Genomic DNA, 19033 nt, shown 5'->3' on the forward strand with positions numbered 1-19033 from the left:
CGAATTTTAGCTTGAGCAATCGACTTGCAGTTGGTAGGAGAGACCTTGTACGTCTACTCATAAGCCGCTGTGCTGGACTGGTGTCTAGGCCTTGTGTGGGTGTTTTCCTGTGATCCAGTATATATCTGTACCTGCCTGTTTTGCTTTCCACATGAGTCTTTTGGCTGTTTTCACAAGTGACCCTGCTTTACTGTTACATTGGGGATATCCTGGAGATGACATCTAATGTTTCAATTCCCATCTCTCACTAAATTTTTGGAACTCTTCCGATGTAAATTGAGCAGCATTGTCAGAGAACACAGTCTCAGGGATCCCATACCTGGCAAATTGGGCCTTGAGTTTTTTAATTACTGTCTTTGCCCTTGTATCCTGTAAATAGTCCACAGTTACCAGATATTCTTTGCCATTCCATGTGAACAGATCTGTTCCTATTTTTGACCATGGCCTATTGGGAATTGCATGTGGTTGTAATGTTTCTTTCGGTTGTTTGTCACATATTTTACACTGTGAAACAGTTTTTAATGTGGTCATTCATTCCAGGCCAATAAACACTTTTTCGTGCCCGACGTAGACATCCCTCTACACCTAAGTGGGAAGAGTGCAATCTCTCTATTATGTCTCTTCTGAGGGTTTCTGGTATAACAGCCCTTTCTCCTTTAAAGATTATTCCATGTTGCACAGACAGTTCATCTCTTATGTGGAAAAATGGAGAAACTTCCATTGGAGCATGTTGCTTGTATTTTGGCCACCCGTTCAAGATGAGTCTTTAGGATCTGTAGAGTTTTATCTTCCTCTGTGCAGGTCTGTATCTGTTTCAGCCTGTCTTTTGAGACTGATAGATATTCACATATATTGATGCTTTCAATGTCTTTTTCTTCTTCCTGTGTGATGGGTAAGTACGCTCTGCTTAGGGCATCTGCTATCAGTAAGTTTTTCCCAGGACAGTAGCAAATTTCAAAATCATATTTCTGAAGCCTTAGAAGCATGCGCTGTAGTCTTTCTGGGGTATTTAGTAGTGGTTTCTTTGTAATACTTTCTAAAGGCTTGTGATGAGGTGTACTGGTGGAACTTCTCCAACCCAAATACTATAGTTAGTAGTTCTTTCTCAATTTGAGCATATCCTTGCTCTGTTAGAGTTAAAGCTCTGCTTGCATATGTGACTGGCTGTTTATCCTGCATTAGTGTGGCTCCAAGGCCTGTTTCTGAGGCATCACATTGTACTACCAGTGCTTGATCTGGATCAAAATATTTTAGGTTTGCTTTGTCTGCAATAGCATGTTTTACTGACTGGAAGGCTGTTTCTTGGCTTTCTGTCCATTCCCACAGTATGTCCTTGTGAGTTAGCTGTCTCAGTGGCTCACACATGTCTGACAACTGCTTGCAAAATTTAGACAGATAATTTAGGTGTTGGCATGTCCTGTATTGCCCTCACCTTTTTCTAGATCCACTTTAACACCATTTGAGGTTAGATGTCAAATATATGGAACTTTTGTCATTTTTAGGCTATGTTCACACTATGGATGAGACCGGCCGTTCCATGACGATGACGGATGATCTTTCTGGCCGTAGTGTTCTGATGCGGGCGCATCAGCGCGCACCTGCATCAGAACCTCCCACAGCACACAATGAAGCAAGCAGCCGGAGCCACTGGCTTCATTGTATGAACTGACAGGGTTTCCTACGGCCACAATTTATTGAATTGCGGCCGCAGAAAACTGACATGTCAGTTATTTGCGGCGCCGCTAGGGATCCCGGCTGGAGCGTATACGATGTGTATAACCTCCGGCCGGGATCCCATAGAAATATAGGAAATGTTCCACACTGCATATAGTACGGCCGTACTTGGCAACAACGGCCGTACTTTTACGTAGTGTGAACATAGCCTTAGTTTGAATTTTTCCAGGTTCAGTTTGATTCCTTTTTTTTCTACATCTACCTAAGAATTGTATCCTTATTTGATCGTGATCCTTTCTTGTAGATTCAAGGTCATCCCCTTCTCCAAGGCTTGCATGAATTTTTGTTGGAACACTTCTGGAGCAGGGCTTACTCCCATGGGCATCCTCAGCCATTTATACCGTCCAAATGGAGAAGAAGAAGAAGTCAATAGACTGGACTCTTTATCCAGTTCCACATGCCAGAACCCATTTTTCACATCACATAATAATAAAAGTTTCGCCTTTGAGAGATCTGGGAGAACGTCTTCTATTGTAGGCATTGGATAATGATTTCTTTTTAGAGCCTTGTTCAGTGGCTTAGGATCAATACATATTCTTAACTTGCCTGATGGTTTTTTCACTACCACCAAACTGCTTATCCAGTCTGTGCTCTCCTGTACAGGTTCTATTATGCCTCTGATATGCAAATCCTGCAGTTCCTCTTTAAGTGGTTGCATTAAAGCTACAGGTCCTCTTCTTGTAGGCTGTACTGTATGATCGATTTCTATTTTTTATTTACCTTCCAAGCAACCATCACCTTCAAATAAATCAGCATATTCTGCTTTTATTTTCTGAAAATCCAAATTGCATTCTGCCTTTTGTTTAGCATTTTCATTGTTTACTTCTAGACTGGGCTGTTCATCCAACATACAGTAAATGTGGCAAAGAGCTGCTTTGCATCATTGGCTACTGGATGTTTTACTACATTGACATTCTCTGTTGCAGCTGCAGCCATGTAATGTCCTCTGTGCTGTCACTGTCTGTGGCCCGGGTCACTGTGCACTGGTCTGTGCTGTCACTGTCTGTGGCCCGGGTCACTGTGCACTGGTCTGTGCTGTCACTGTCTGTGGCCCGGGTCATTGTGCACTGGTCTGTGCTGTCACTGTCTGTGGCCCGGGTCACTGTGCACTGGTCTGTGCTGTCACTGTCTGTGGCCCGGGTCATTGTGCACTGGTCTGTGCTGTCACTGTCTGTGGCCCGGGTCACTGTGCACTGGTCTGTGCTGTCACTGTCTGTGGCCCGGGTCATTGTGCACTGGTCTGTGCTGTCACTGTCTGTGGCCCGGGTCACTGTGCACTGGTCTGTGCTGTCACTGTCTGTGGCCCGGGTCACTGTGCACTGGTCTGTGCTGTCACTGTCTGTGGCCCGGGTCACTGTGCACTGGTCTGTGCTGTCACTGTCTGTGGCCCGGGTCACTGTGCACTGGTCTGTGCTGTCACTGTCTGTGGGCCCGGGTCACTGTGCACTGGTCTGTGCTGTCACTGTCTGTGGCCCGGGTCATTGTGCACTGGTCTGTGCTGTCACTGTCTGTGGCCCGGGTCACTGTGCACTGGTCTGTGCTGTCACTGTCTGTGGCCCGGGTCACTGTGCACTGGTCTGTGCTGTTTGCCTGGTTTTGGTCTGCACATAGCTGAGAAGTGATTCATCCTGCCACAAGTTCTGCAGCTCTCCCCATATGCTGGACATTTCTCTTTGTCGCTCTCATGTCTTTTGCCACAGTATTTGCACTGGACTGAGCCTGCAGGGAACCTGGACTGTGCTTTCACTTTCACAGATACTGCATGTACTGAGGTATCAGTGGGCCCTTCCATCATCTTCAGATTGTCTTTAGTCAGCAGCAGCCATGCAGATGTGCACACATTTCTCTAATGTCAGTTCTTCCTCCCTCAATAATCTTTCTCTGAGGTGAGAGTCTCTGATGCCACACAGTACCCTGTCTCTGAGGTGAGAGTCCCTGATGCCACACAGTACCCTGTCTCTGAGGTGAGAGTCTCTGATGCCACACAGTACCCTGTCTCTGAGGTGAGAGTCTCTGATGCCACACAGTACCCTGTCTCTGGTGAGAGTCTCTGAGGTGAGAGTCCCTGATGCCACACAGTACCCTGTCTCTGAGGTGAGAGTCCCTGATGCCACACAGTACCCTGTCTCTGAGGTGAGAGTCCCTGATGCCACACAGTTACCCTGTCTCTGAGGTGAGAGTCCCTGATGCCACACAGTACCCTGTCTCTGAGGTGAGAGTCTCTGATGCCACACAGTACCCTGTCTCTGAGGTGAGAGTCCCTGATGCCACACAGTACCCTGTCTCTGAGGTGAGAGTCTCTGATGCACACAGTACCCTGTCTCTGGTGAGAGTCTCTGAGGTGAGAGTCCTGATGCCACACAGTACCCTGTCTCTGAGGTGAGAGTCCCTGATGCCACACAGTACCCTGTCTCTGAGGTGAGAGTCTCTGATGCCACACAGTACCCTGTCTCTGAGGTGAGAGTCTCTGATGCCACACATGTACCCTGTCCTCTGAGGTGAGAGTCCCTGATGCCACACCAGTACCCTGTCTCTGAGGTGAGAGTCTCTGATGCCACCACAGTACCCTGTCTCTGAGGTGAGAGTCCCTGATGCCACACAGTACCCTGTCTCTGAGGTGAGAGTCTCTGATGCCACACAGTACCCTGTCTCTGGTGAGAGTCTCTGAGGTGAGAGTCCCTGATGCCACACAGTACCCTGTCTCTGAGGTGAGAGTCCCTGATGCCACACAGTACCCCTGTCTCTGAGGTGAGAGTCCCTGATGCCACACAGTACCCTGTCTCTGAGGTGAGAGTCCCTGATGCCACACAGTACCCTGTCTCTGAGGTGAGAGTCTCTGATGCCACACAGTACCCTGTCTCTGAGGTGAGAGTCCCTGATGCCACACAGTACCCTGTCTCTGAGGTGAGAGTCTCTGATGCCACACAGTACCCTGTCTCTGGTGAGAGTCTCTGAGGTGAGAGTCCCTGATGCCACACAGTACCCTGTCTCTGAGGTGAGAGTCCCTGATGCCACACAGTACCCTGTCTCTGAGGTGAGAGTCCCTGATGCCACACAGTACCCTGTCTCTGAGGTGAGAGTCTCTGATGCCACACAGTACCCTGTCTCTGAGGTGAGAGTCTCTGATGCCACACAGTACCCTGTCTCTGAGGTGAGAGTCCCTGATGCCACACAGTACCCTGTCTCTGAGGTGAGAGTCTCTGTTGCCACACAGTACCCTGTCTCTGAGGTGAGAGTCCCTGATGCCACACAGTACCCTGTCTCTGAGGTGAGAGTCTCTGATGCCACACAGTACCCTGTCTCTGGTGAGAGTCTCTGAGGTGAGAGTCCCTGATGCCACACAGTACCCTGTCTCTGAGGTGAGAGTCCCTGATGCCACACAGTACCCTGTCTCTGAGGTGAGAGTCCCTGATGCCACACAGTACCCTGTCTCTGAGGTGAGAGTCCCTGATGCCACACAGTACCCTGTCTCTGAGGTGAGAGTCTCTGATGCCACACAGTACCCTGTCTCTGGTGAGAGTCTCTGAGGTGAGAGTCCCTGATGCCACACAGTACCCTGTCTCTGAGGTGAGAGTCCCTGATGCCACACAGTACCCTGTCTCTGAGGTGAGAGTCTCTGATGCCACACAGTACCCTGTCTCTGAGGTGAGAGTCCCTGATGCCACACAGTAACCTGTCTCTGAGGTGAGAGTCCCTGATGCCTCACAGTACCCTGTCTCTGAGGTGAGAGTCCCTGATGCTACACAGTACCCTGTCTCTGAGGTGAGAGTCCCTGATGCTACACAGTACCCTGTCTCTGGTGAGGGAATCTCTAATGTCCCCAAACCCACAGGTTGCAGCCAGTCTCCTAAGCTCTGTAACATATCTGTCAACACTTTCTCCAGCCTTCTGATTCCTTGAAAATAACTTGTATCTCTCCACTGTCTCATTCTTTTTGAGGTCACAGTGTTTATCAAATGCCTGCAGTATGTCTGTCAGTGCCAGGCTGTCTCTGCTGTCAGTGTCAGGCTGTCCATGCTGTCTGGGAGCAGGGTCTGGGCGATTTTTCTGCCTTTTCCCCCAACTAAGGGTACTAATAGACGGGCCGATAGGGGCCCGATAATAAATGTAAATCGTCTAGATCGGCGCTCGTTTACAGGGCCTATTACACAGCCCGATAATCGTTTAACAAGGGCTGCAGGGACATCATTACCAATGTCCTTGCAGCCCTTGCTAAACTGGTATACATTACCTATGCCGGGTCCAGGGCTCTTCCTGCTCCTCTTCTCCCCGGGTCCCGCGCGCTGCAGCTTCAGAGCGGTCTCTCTTAGCTGACAAGCCACTCAGCCAATCACTGGCCACGGTGGTCCCGGACTGTGATTGGCTGAGCGGCTGTCAGCTAAGACAGGCTGCTGTGAAGCTGCAGCGCGCGGGACCTGGGGAGAAAAGGAGCAGGAGGAGCCCTGGACCATAGATAGGTAATGTTTTCTTTTGCAAATCGTTAGCCGCCGGCCGCGCACCGCTGTTACACGTAGTGATGCGCAGTTGGTGGCTGACAATTATAGGTCTGAACCTATATCAACATTCAGCCGATGACAACGATCATCGGCTGATCGTTGTGTTTTTATAGTACCCTAAGGGTACATTCACACGTACCGACTCACAGCGCAAATCTCGCTGCAAGTTTTGCAGCGAGATCTGCTACATGTCAAGGTTCTGGCAGGTCCCTGCCAATACATACTCGCAGCGGTCTGAAAGACTGCTGCGAGTATGTAGTGCAGCTGCCCCCTTAACCCCTTCAGCTGCCGCTCAGCTCCCCTGCTGTCTGTTTATACATTACATTTCTCCTTGCTTTACGGGGTCCTGGCGTCCTGCTCTCCTGCCCAGCCAATCAGTGGCTGCGGCCGGGCAACACGATGATTGGCTGGGCGGGAGAGCAGGACGCCGGGACCCCTTGAAGCAAGGAGACAGGTAATGTGTAAACAGTCAGCGCCGGAGCCGAGTGGGAGCCGAAAGGGTTAAGGGGGTGGCTGCATTACATACGTATTGACAGTATGTATTGACAGGGACCTGCAAGGACCTTGACTAGTAGCGGATCTCTCTGCAAAACTCGCAGCGAGATTTCCACTGCGAGTCGGTACATGTGAACGTACCCTAAGTAGTAAAACAGCTTTACTTTCCTCTGTTCATCTCTCTCGGCCACTGTCAGATCCACATAGAGAGTAAACTCTTCCTTCCAGTGTCTCCATATCTGTGAGAGATTAGAAGAAGTGACATCCAGTCTCTGAGGAGGTTTCCCGCCAGTCTCCATAGTGCAGTATATGAGGGGCTTCATAGTGCAGTATATGAGGGTCTCCATAGTAAAGTATATGGGGACTCCATAGTGCAGTATATGAGGGGCTCCATAGTGCAGTATATGGGGACTCCATAGTGCAGTATATGAGGGGCTCCATAGTGCAGTATATGGGGACTCCATAGAGCAGTATATGAGGGGCTCCATAGTGCAGTATATGAGGGGCTCCATAGTGCAGTATATGAGGGGCTCCATAGTGCAGTATATGGGGACTCCATAGTGCAGTATATGAGGGGCTCCATAGTGCAGTATATGAGGGGCTCCATAGTGCAGTATATGAGGGGCTCCATAGTGCAGTATATGAGGGGCTCTATAGTGCAGTATATGGGGACTCCATAGTGCAGTATATGAGGGGCTCCATAGTGCAGTATATGAGGGGCTCCATAGTGCAGTATATGAGGGGCTCCATAGTGCAGTATATGGGGACTCCATAGTGCAGTATATGGGGACTGCATAGTGCAGTATATGGGGACTCCATAGTGCAGTATATGAGGGGCTCCATAGTGCAGTATATGAGGGGCTCTATAGTGCAGTATATGAGGGGCTTCATAGTGCAGTATATGAGGGGCTCCATAGTGCAGTATATGGGGACTCCATAGTGCAGTATATGGGGCTCCATAGTGCAGTATATGAGGGGCTCCATAGTGCAGTATATGGGGGCTCCATAGTGCAGTATATGGGGGCTCCATAGTGCAGTATATGAGGGGCTCCATAGTGCAGTATATGGGGGGCTCCATAGAGCAGTATATGAGGGGCTCCAAAGTGCAGTATATGGGGGACTCCATAGTGCAGTATATGAGGGGCTCCATAGTGCAGTATATGGGGGCTCCATAGTGCAGCACATGAGGGGATCTGTACTTACAGTTGCTGTGATTCTCTGTACAGTTGAAGCTTCACACAATCTGTATTTGCTGACAGCAGACTTTCTATTCAGAGGTCCTGTGCCCGGCTGCCACCATGTTCTGTTAGTTGGTTCTTTATCCAGAGGCTCAGTGTTGTAAGTAGCAGCCATTTTATTCAGTGCCCCAGTTAGCTGCCATTACACATGAGGTAACTACTGAACAACAACCAACAAGATATATCACAGTACAGTTGAACAATATGAACAATATAAGTAGTGAGACCCCTAGAGGCCATACACAGCATATACATATTGCTTCAGTGTGTAGTGTTTAATATACTATATAATATATAATGAGTAAGTAGATCAGGTTTGCTCTCTTGGTAAGTTCATTAGTAAAATCAGCTCCTTGTCTCCACAACTCCCAGGGGTCACACTATTTTATTTAGTGGTTATACGGACTCCAATAAATCTCCTCACAGACATCTCCTCACAGGCTGTAGTCTTCTCACAGACATCTCCTCACAGGCTGTAGTCACCTCACAGGCTGTAGTCCCCTCACAGACATCTCCTCACAGGCTGTAGTCACCTCACAGGCTGTAGTCTTCTCACAGACATCTCCTCACAGGCTGTAGTCATCTCACAGACATCTCCCCACAGGCTGTAGTCTTCTCACAGACATCTCCTCACAAGCTATAGTCTCCTCACAGGCTGTAGTCCCCTCACAGACATCTCCTCACAGGCTGTAGTCTCCTCACAGACATCTCCTCGCAGGCTGTAGTCTCCTCACAGACATCTCCTCGCAGGCTGTAGTCCCCTCACAGACATCTCCTTGCAGGCTGTAGTCATCTCACAGACATCTCCCCACAGGCTGTAGTCTTCTCACAGACATCTCCCCACAGGCTGTAGTCTTCTCACAGACATCTCCTCACAGGCTGTAGTCTCCTCACAGACATCTCACAGGCTGTTGTCCCATCACAGACATCTCTTCATAGGCTATAGTCCCCTCACAGACATCTCCTCGCAGGCTGTAGTCTCCTCACAGACATCTCCTCACATGCTGTAGTCTCCTCACAGACATCTCCTCACAAGCTGTAGTCTCCTCACAGACATCTCCTCACAGGCTGTAGTCTCCTCACAGAGATCACCTCACAGGCTGTAGTCCCCTCGCAGACATCTCCTCACAGGCTGTAGTCCCCTCACAGACATCTCCTCACAGGCTGTAGTCCCCTCACAGACATCTCCTCACAGGCTGTAGTCCCCTCGCAGACATCTCCTCACAGGCTGTAGTCCCCTCACAGACATCTCCTCACAGACATCTCCTCACAGGCTGTAGTCCCCTCACAGACATCTCCTCAGCTCACTCCACTAACCAGGAAATCCTGTCCCAGCTGCCTCTTGAGGGGAGCTCATTAGAATAGCTCCGCCCTCTTTCTGGAGCTTTCTCCTGGCTGGTGTAGTACAGTGAGGAGGCAGCTGGTGTTGCTATGGTAACTCCCTGCTGTGGTGTGATGGCCTATCTCCAGCATGGATCCTTTCAACCAATATATTAACAAATATAAAGGAAAATCAAACTTCTGTACACTATTTATAGTGTGTAGTGTTTAGTGTATAGTTTGTAGTTTATAGTGTATAATATGTAGTGTATAATGTATAGTTTATAGTGTGTAATATGTAGTGTATAATGTATAGCATATAGTATACAGTGTATAGAATATATTGTACACTGTATAGTGTGTAGTATATAGTGTACAGTGTATAGCATATAGTGTATACTGTATAGTAGTGTATAATGTGTAGTATATAGTAATATAATGTATAGTGTGTAGTATATAGTGTGTAGTATATAGTGATATAATGTATAGTGATATAATGTATATTGTGTAGTATATAGTGATATAATGTATAGTGTGTAGTATATAGTAATATAAGGTATATTGTGTAGTATATAATGTATAGTGTGTAGTATATAGTGATATAATGTATAGTGTATAGTGATATAATATATAGTGTGTAGTATATAGTGATATATTGTATAGTGTGTGGTATATAGTGATATAATGTATAGTGTGTAGTATATAGTAATATAAGGTATATTGTGTAGTATATAATGTATAGTGTGTAGTATATAGTGATATAATGTATAGTGTGTAGTATATAGTGTATAGTGTGTAGTATATAGTGATATAATGTATAGTGTGTAGTATATAGTAATATAAGGTATATTGTGTAGTATATAATGTATAGTGTGTAGTATATAGTATATAGTGTGTGCCATAGCCCTCTTTGTCCTCTATTGCTTTCCCCTTAGCCGTCTCTTACATGGTAATAGAGGACGGTATAATCTATAATCGCTTGTAGTCGTCTTACATTTGCTGCATTTAGCTTATATGCCTTTGAGTCACTTTCGGATGGAAGCTTGGCGCTTTGGCGCGGTGTGAGGTATATACAGTCCCGGCCATGTTTGTTCAGGCTCTCAGTAATAATCCTGGGTAAGCAGTTCTCTAGTCTGCATCTTCTGGGCATGAAAGGAACGAGAGGCTCCGAGCTGCCGATGAAAGTCAATATATTAAAGGGTTTTACAGGAATTAATAACACTCTTCTTAAAGGGTTTATCGAGCTCCTCTCTGCAACAGACATAGAAGAAGGTGGCGGCACAATCCCTCTGTGTACCCGCAGACGCCACCAATTCTCTAGTATCTGTTATCACATAAGGAATTAACGTCACCTGCAACAGTTGCTGTACGAGCCACATATAGTATATAAAGTATAGTAGTAGATAGTGTATAGTGTGTAATAGTATATAGTGTGTAATATAAATTAACGAGTTGTCACCTGTAACCGCTCCTGTACGAGGCCAATATGGTATATAGTGTATAGTAGTAGATATTTTATAGTAGTATATATTGTATAGTACAGTATATAGTGTATGGTATGTAATATGAAGTATAGTAGTATAAAGTAAATAGTGTGTAATATGAATTGAGTCATCACCTGTAACAGCTCATGTACGAGGCCAATATAGTATATAGTGTATAAGAGTATATAGTATATAGTAGTATATAGTGTATAGTAGTAAATAGTATATAGTGTATAGTATGAATGAACGAGTTGTTGTTACAGCAGGGTCAGGGATGTAAGGGGGAGTAAGGAGGTGTCACAGCAGGGTCAGGGATGAGAGGGGGAGGGAAGAGGTGTTACAGCAAGGTCAGGGATGGGAGGGGGAGGGAGGAGGTGTTACATCAGGGGTGGGAGGGGGAGTGAGAAGGTGTTACAGCAGGGACAGGGATGGGAGGGGAAGTGAGGAGGTGTTACAGCAGGAACAGGGATGGGAGGGGGAGGAGAGGAGGTGTTACAGCAGGGATGGGAGGGGGAGGAGTTACAGCAGGGTCAGGGATGGGAGGGGAGTGAGAAGGTGTTACAGCAGAGACATGGATGAGAGGGGAAGCGAGGAGGTGTTACAGCAGGGTCAGGGATGAGAGGGGGAGGAGAGGAGGTGCTACAGTAGTAATGGGAGGGGGAGGAGTCACAGCAGGGTCAGGGATGGGAGGGGGAGTGAGGAGGTGTTACTACTAGCTTCAGGAGCTTGGGAAAAGCTCTTTGATACTTTGCACCAGAGAATAAACGTAAATGTTCTGTTATGGAAGCACAGACGGATATATGAGAGGTACCATGTGTCGTACATGTTTTAGTTGGTCTGCCAATACAATGAAGCCTAAATGTCCTTAAGAAGGTTGTTATAAACCAGTTGCGGTTTTACATGGGGGCTTCTGCCAAGTTCCTACCTCGGTTTTCGGCTTTTCACCCCCGTTATCCACCTTATATGGATTGAAGGAAAGTATTGAGTAACGTAGCAGGAGCCGGAATCCTTTCTGAGCTCCGGAAACTATTCTGCGTATTTGTTTTTACTGGAGATTTGTTAAGTTTACGGGACGTTGTATCGTGACATCATGGATTATATTCCGCAGCTCCTTCCATTACCCACCATTGTTCTATAACTAATGGACCTAATGGAGAGAGTATAAACCAAGCGGCTAAACAAACTGGAGCATCGTGCAGGAGTCCAAGTCCTGGTGTAATAATGTGGAGGGGGGATTGTGACCGGTGTTCAATGTCACGCGTAAGAGGGGGTCACACATTTACTTCTGTACAGTGTCTGTCAATATGAGCCATACGTATAGTACAGGGGCTCCGCTATTATGGTGGTATAGCTTTTAGCACTGTAAGTTCAACACATTTATTTTTTTATTACATAGACACACTAATGACCCTATTACACGGCCCGATATTAAAGGGGAACTATCAGCCGGTTAGAGGAATCTAACCTGCCGATATGTCCCTATTGCACTGGAGACTCTGAGGAGGATAGTGTGTGTCTTACCTTTCTCCTCATGCCGTTCCGGTGCAGTTAGTAGTAGTAGTTCGCAATGGAAACCATAAATCAATGCTGCATCCATTATACTAATGGCTCCTGATGAACCCCATTGACTTATGTTAGGTTCAGTTTATGGAGTTTTTAGGGCATGAGTAGCACCGCATGCAAGTGAACCAGACAGGGAGGCTTCCAGCGCGTCATCCAATGCAGATGTGAACACAGGCAAGTTCCGGTTGAGAAAAAAGCCGTACAGATGAGCGCAACTTCAGTCCGATCATTCAGCATTTTATTAGAAGTGACTGAAGAAGTTGGATGCAGCTCTAGGGAGTCCAGGAAAAAATGGATACAGCCGTATGCCATAGGCTGTATGAACCAGAACTCCCTAGGGCGGCATTCAAACTTCTTCAGCCACTGGTAATCAAAAGCCAAATGGTTAGACTTGAGCATGCTCCAGTTGCGCTTATCTTTTGTAAGCATATTTTTCTTTTCCACATGGGAAACCTTTCCCGAAATAAAAGAATGGTGGTGGTGGTGCAGGGGTTGGTGGTGGTAGTGATGATGGTGGTAGTAGTGGTGGTGATGATGATGGTGGTGGTAATTTTGGTGGTGGTGATAATGATGGTAGCGGTGGTGATGATGATGGTAGTGGTGGTGGTAATTATGTGGTTGTGATGGGGGTGGGTGGGGGTGGTGGAGTTCTATCAGCCAGCCTGAGAGACAGATATCTGAACATATTATTGCTTCTCATTGTTTAGTAGTTTTTTTTTAAATCACTAAATATATCTTAGAATTTGCTAATATAAATGGCGTGTAAATAACTATTTTAGTTGCCATTGTTTTTTACATCCAAATATTATCTAAACACAAACATATTTTTGTTCCTATATATCAATATTACAGCTTTTCTTTGCTATTTTTTTTTCCAGATGCAGCAACTATTCCATGAAAATTATGAACACAACAGAAAAGGATATATACAGGATCTGCACAACAGCAAAATCCATACGGCTATAACACTGCACCCTAATAAAAGACCAGCGTACCAGTACAGGCTGCATAATTATATACTGAGCCGGAAGATTTCGGAATTACGCTTTCACACCATCCAGCTTCATAGGGAAAGTGTTTTGATGAGCAAACTTAGTAACACGGAGATAAACAAGCTGGACCAGCAGCTTGGGATGATGCCATCTTTCAATAGATTTCAGCCACGGGAAAGGAATGAAGTAATTGAATGGGAGTTTCTTACAGGAAAACATATTTATTCAATGTCTGCAAATGCTCCGCCATGCCAGAGTCTGAATAACCTTCTCAAGGTGTCTTTGGATGACACAGTAATGCAAGTAATGGAAATGATCAATGAGAACTCTAAATCCAGAGGAAGGTTAATTGATTTTAAAGAAATCCAGTATGGCTACCGTAGGATCCATCCATTGTATGGAGTAGAATATATATTAGATTTGTTGCTGTTGTACAAAAGGCATAAAGGCAGAAAGCTGACCGTCCCAGTGAGACGTCACGCGTATCTACAACAGTCATTCAGTAAACCATTTTTTAAAGAAGACGAAGAGCTGGACGTGCAGAGCTTTCTGCAGAGCATCAACAGTGACGCGCAGTCTTTTTCATTTTTTTCTAACTCATTAAAAATGTTTTCTGCTCTTCATATGACCAAGGAAATGAAAGAGAAGAGCGACAAGAAAATACATTTTCTTGTCCCGCTCACCGGAAGGTATGATATCTTCATTAGGTTCATGGAGAACTATGAGAAGGTCTGCCTCATCCCAAAGCAAAATGTTAAGCTTGTCATCATTTCATTTGATTCTGAAACAAGCTCTGACTCCGGGAAGCACCAGGATCTCATGGCAGAATATCAGAGGAAATACCCGCAGGCAGACATGTCCATAATGAAAATGTCCGGACAATTTTCCAGGGGGTTGAGCCTGGATAAAGGTTCAGCTCAGTTCGACAATGACACTTTATTGCTGTTTTGCGACGTAGACTTGTTATTCACATCAGACTTTCTGCAAAGGTGTCGGGATAACACGATTCATGGACAACAAGTGTATTACCCAATTGTGTTTAGTCAGTATGATCCCAAAGTGACATATGGCGGAAATCCTCCTGCTGACAGTAACTTTGTCTTCACAAAAAAAACTGGCTTTTGGCGAGACTATGGATATGGTATTACGTGTATTTATAAAAGTGACCTACTGAAAATCGGTGGCTTTGACACCTCCATTCAAGGATGGGGCTTAGAAGACGTGGACCTCTTTACTAAAGTGATATCTTCTGGACTCAAGGCTTTTCGAAGTCAAGAGACTGGTGTCGTTCATGTTTTTCATCCTGTCCAATGTGACCCCAATTTAAACCCTAAACAGTATAAAATGTGCCTAGGTTCTAAAGCGAGTACAATTGCATCTGCTTCGCAGTTAGCAGAAATTTGGTTAGAGAAACATTTAGGTGTTGGATATAATCGAACGCACTCTTGACACTCTACTTACTCCGACATTGAGAGGAGTTTACCTCACGCTGTAACATGCTCATCATCGTCTACAAACTCCTCTGTCTTCCAAAGGATATTTGCCGTACACTCGGTAAAGACCGTAGCGGTTAGAGATATTTTAGTTTCCTGCTGAAGATGAGGTTACGATTCCCATTTTTATTGGAAATGAGTTACGATTTGCCAATGAGTCCACGATCTCAAGGAGCACACTTATCCAAACGTCACCATCCAACCGAGACGGCAGCGTTTAATGGGGATGAGGACGGGATTGTGTCTTTTTTTATTTTGTTTCTCAATGTGACCCAAATATTTGCTGGCAAAGGTACCACAGAAGTGCATTATTCTTCCCATCGGGAAGAGACTCGAGTTTTATAATTTATAACAAGACTTAAATATATAAACGTTACTTTTGTTCCTCTTTAGAATTTTTAATGTAAAAGATAACTATGATTGTATCTTTATTTTTTACACCTACATTAGGAGGTTCTTTTCGTGAACAGCTGGTACTGGCTACCAAGGTCCAAAATCTCTTACTATGCGTCCACTTCTGAATGTGTTCCTCCTATAATAAACTTTATTCTCCAGGGAATATGATTGCATCGAACTTCAAAGTACGGAACATTCTAGAAACCATGTTCTAAGGTGGACTGGCAAGAAGATGGATTGTATCAAAAACAGTATTTCAAGCAAAGAACATTTAAGCATATTTCCCTTTTTCAAGACATATGCAATTTTTTATACATGATTCCAACCACAAATATATTCCCGTTCATTTCCCTGTTCTGTAAGAATTAATGTGACAAATTGCCGGATATTTGAAGGTGCAGCGCTGCTCAGAACGTACAAAAAAAATTCTTTCAAAAATTTCCCCCTACATTTAGATATGTAAATTATTGTATTAATGGAGGATTTAGAATAAGAGTCATTTACCATATAGATAGTCATCATGTGTAGCAATATAAGAACATGTGGGATAAATATAATTCTGAGCGTATCGGAGTATATCACTCTATAGACTGAATGTAAAAATGGGAATTTCCATATTTTGGTGCTTTATAACATTTCCCTCAGGACGGATTTCAGATCCTGTCAGCGGCTTAATGGATTGTATGTCGAGCAGACTCCTGGCTGATGCCTGTCCACAATACCACATAGAAAATAGCCGTCACCCAGCAATCCGTCATGGTAAAATGTACAGGACGCAGCAGGATCCCATAGGCTGTTGCATATCTGGAAAGGGCAGCGGCATCACCAGATGTAGAAGCCGCCAGATATGAATCACTCACATGTCATGTGACTCCAGTCATTTATTTCTATGATCCTGTTAGGTTAGTTTGAGATACATGAGTAGATGAAATCAGGAGCTGGGTTTATTGAATATATAGATTTTTATATTAAGACATTATCTTAAAGGGTCCGGACAAGGAACCCCCCCCCCCCCCCCCAAAAAAAAAAAAAAAAGTTCACTGCCACTACAGTTCTGTCACCCGTGGGTGTCCCAGTGGACGTGATGTCTCATACATTGGATGTAGAGGAAAGAGAGCAGAGCACACCATAGCATATCAGGCCGGGTTCACACTGCGTTTTTGCAATCCCATTTTTTTCAGCTGTTTTATTCAAAAAGGAAAAACAGATGAAAATGGATGAAAAAACTGAGGTATTTGTGTGCATCAGTTTTGATCAGTTTTTCCATTGACTTTTATTTAAAAAAAGGATCAAAAAAACATTTTCTTTTTATAATGGAAGTCAATGGAAATACGGAACAAAACAGAGGCCACTAATGGAGCCATTTTTTAATCTGGTTTTCATCCTTTTTTGCATAAAATGTAGTGTGAACCCGGCCTAATCAGTAACAAATCGCGAGAAATCACCATTCTAGCTGCGTTTAATGGTAGTTCAGACCTATGAAGAGTGTGGCTTCTGCTTCCTCAGCTCGAGGCCAATGGGCATCAGTATGAACACCAGAGGAACAGCCGTAATATGAAGTGCTGCAAAACATGGCTAGGAGAGAGATCCTTATTTATTAGTCCGACAAGGCATTTCGTGAGCATTCTGTTCTGTTTGTCTGGTCCTACAGACCTGTTGGTGGAGAGGTGCCAGGCTGATGGGTTAGTACTGATGGATTGTTTTTATTTTCCTTCTTAGGTATTTATTTTAAATACCTCAGACCCTTAAGATGTCGTCTATACAAGAAAAGATATAAATACCGTAAAACCTCTCCAAAGACCTCATTCTTGAGACGGTCATCCCTTATACAGACCATATTGCCTGTGCCAGACTTAAAGGGACAGTCTCATCAGACAATGACTTATTGTGTAAATTATGGTTTTATGTTAAACAGATTTTATAAGAAATTTTGGTGACATTTTTCCAAATTTTCCATTTTACTCTCTATATTATATAATAATCCTGATATCTTGCAGTTCTCATTCTCACCACTGGGGCTAAAACTAAGCTGAGACTTCCTGTTGTGTCTGTGGTGATAAGAGGAGGCTGCAGTAAAGTGATCCGTACAGCATTGCAGCGTCATGTGACACCAGTAGATAGAGGAGACAATAGCAGCTCCCTGTGGTGATAAGAGGATGCTGCTGTAAAGTGATCTGTACAGCATTGGAGCTTCATGTGACACCAGTAGATAGAGGAGACAATAGCAGCTCCCTGTGGAATGACCTCTTAACAGGTCACAGAGCACGCTCAGTAATGTCTCACATTCATCTCATGGGGACAGTCTATTGTCATCTATGTCCATGAGTCTTGCTGCAAAGCATGTTACTAAATGCTGTTAAGAACAGCTCAGGCAATATGGCCGCCCCCATAACAATGTACAAAACGGGAAATAAATAAAAATTACAGTCAGAAAATAGAAACAGATTAGAATAAAAGAAGAAGTTTTAGTATCTGACTCTAATCTGTAACAGAAACTGTAGGCAACACCTTCCCTTTAAATACCACCTCCCTAGAAGACCACCGCCCTATAAGACCACCTCCCTAGAAGACCACCGCCCTAGAAGACCACCGCCCTAGAAGACCACCGCCCTAGAAGACCACCTCGCTAGAAGACCACCGCCCTAGAAGACCACCTCCCTAGAAGACCACCGCCCTAGAAGACCACCTTCCTATAAGACCACCGCCCTAGAAGACCATCTCCCTAGAAGACCACCGCCCTAGAAGACCACCACCCTAGAAGACCACCGCCCTAGAAGACCACCTCCCTAGAAGACCACCTCCCTAGAAGACCACCGCCCTAGAAGACCACCTCCCTAGAAGACCACCGCCCTATAAGACCACCTCCCTAGAAGACCACCTCCCTAGAACACCACCTCCCTAGAAGACCACCGCCCTATAAGACCACCTCCCTAGAAGACCACCTCCCTAGAAGACCACTGCCCTAGAACACCACCTCCCTAGAAGACCACCTCCTTAGAAGACCACCGCCCTATAAGACCACCGCCCTATAAGACCACCTCCCTAGAAGACCACTGCCCTATAAGACCACCTCCCTAGAAGACCACCTTTTAATACGGTTTTGGATGATCACGAGGTTTCTCTGTATATACAATAAACCCAGTTAGAGTTACTTATGTATCTCATTTAGCAGCCATCCTTATATACCGCACTGGTGTAACTATAAGCAGTAGTGCCACCATTTGTCCAGAAATTGACTTGAAAGAACGGTGAAGGATGTAACCAGTAACAAGTGGGTAATATCAGGTGTAATCCAGAGAATCCTTGTTACAGTAGATGGTCGGAGAGGCTGTATGGTATAATATGCCCAAGAAGATGACAACTCTTAAAATATCGATATTGGAAATATCGTTCAGTAAGCCCCTCCCCCTATTATTTGCTACATACGTCAGTAAATATCACATCCTGTGGCATTATGTCATCTATGATCTGGGGTGAAGCTGTTATGAAGGAGTGGTGCTCCTTCTTTTATATTTCATCATATGTAGAGAGGTTACACAGCCTACTCCAAAAAACAGCGCCCCAGCTGTCCACAGGCCGTGTCTGGTATTGCAGATCAGCACCATTCACTTGCATTACTGCAAAACTAGCTACGATCTGTGGACCGCTAAGGGGCTGTTCCTCATCCTTTACAACCACTTAAAGACGTAATAGTTACAGGTTATTGGACAAGGATTCTCCCTGATTTGAAGAATTAAAGGGAAATATCCTCAGGTGAGAAGCATCTAAGACGTTTCTTCCATTAATCCTTGGAATCGTTTTCATAAACGTAGTAGTTTATTA

At 45.2% G+C, this 19033-nt stretch overlaps 1 protein-coding gene across 1 annotated transcript; it reads left to right on the forward strand.

Annotated features, from left to right (window-relative positions):
- Positions 1–727: 727 nt before the first annotated feature.
- Positions 728–17766, forward strand: CHSY3 (chondroitin sulfate synthase 3). Its single transcript, XM_069960688.1, has 3 exons — positions 728–801; positions 1979–2207; positions 13209–17766. The coding sequence occupies exons 1-3, from the start codon at positions 728–730 to the stop codon at positions 14769–14771; spliced, it is 1866 nt and encodes a 621-aa protein (XP_069816789.1). The 3' UTR covers positions 14772–17766.
- The last annotated feature ends 1267 nt before the right edge of the window (positions 17767–19033 follow it).

This window comes from Dendropsophus ebraccatus, chromosome 3 (assembly GCF_027789765.1).
Source record: "Dendropsophus ebraccatus isolate aDenEbr1 chromosome 3, aDenEbr1.pat, whole genome shotgun sequence".
NCBI lineage: Eukaryota > Metazoa > Chordata > Amphibia > Anura > Hylidae > Dendropsophus > Dendropsophus ebraccatus.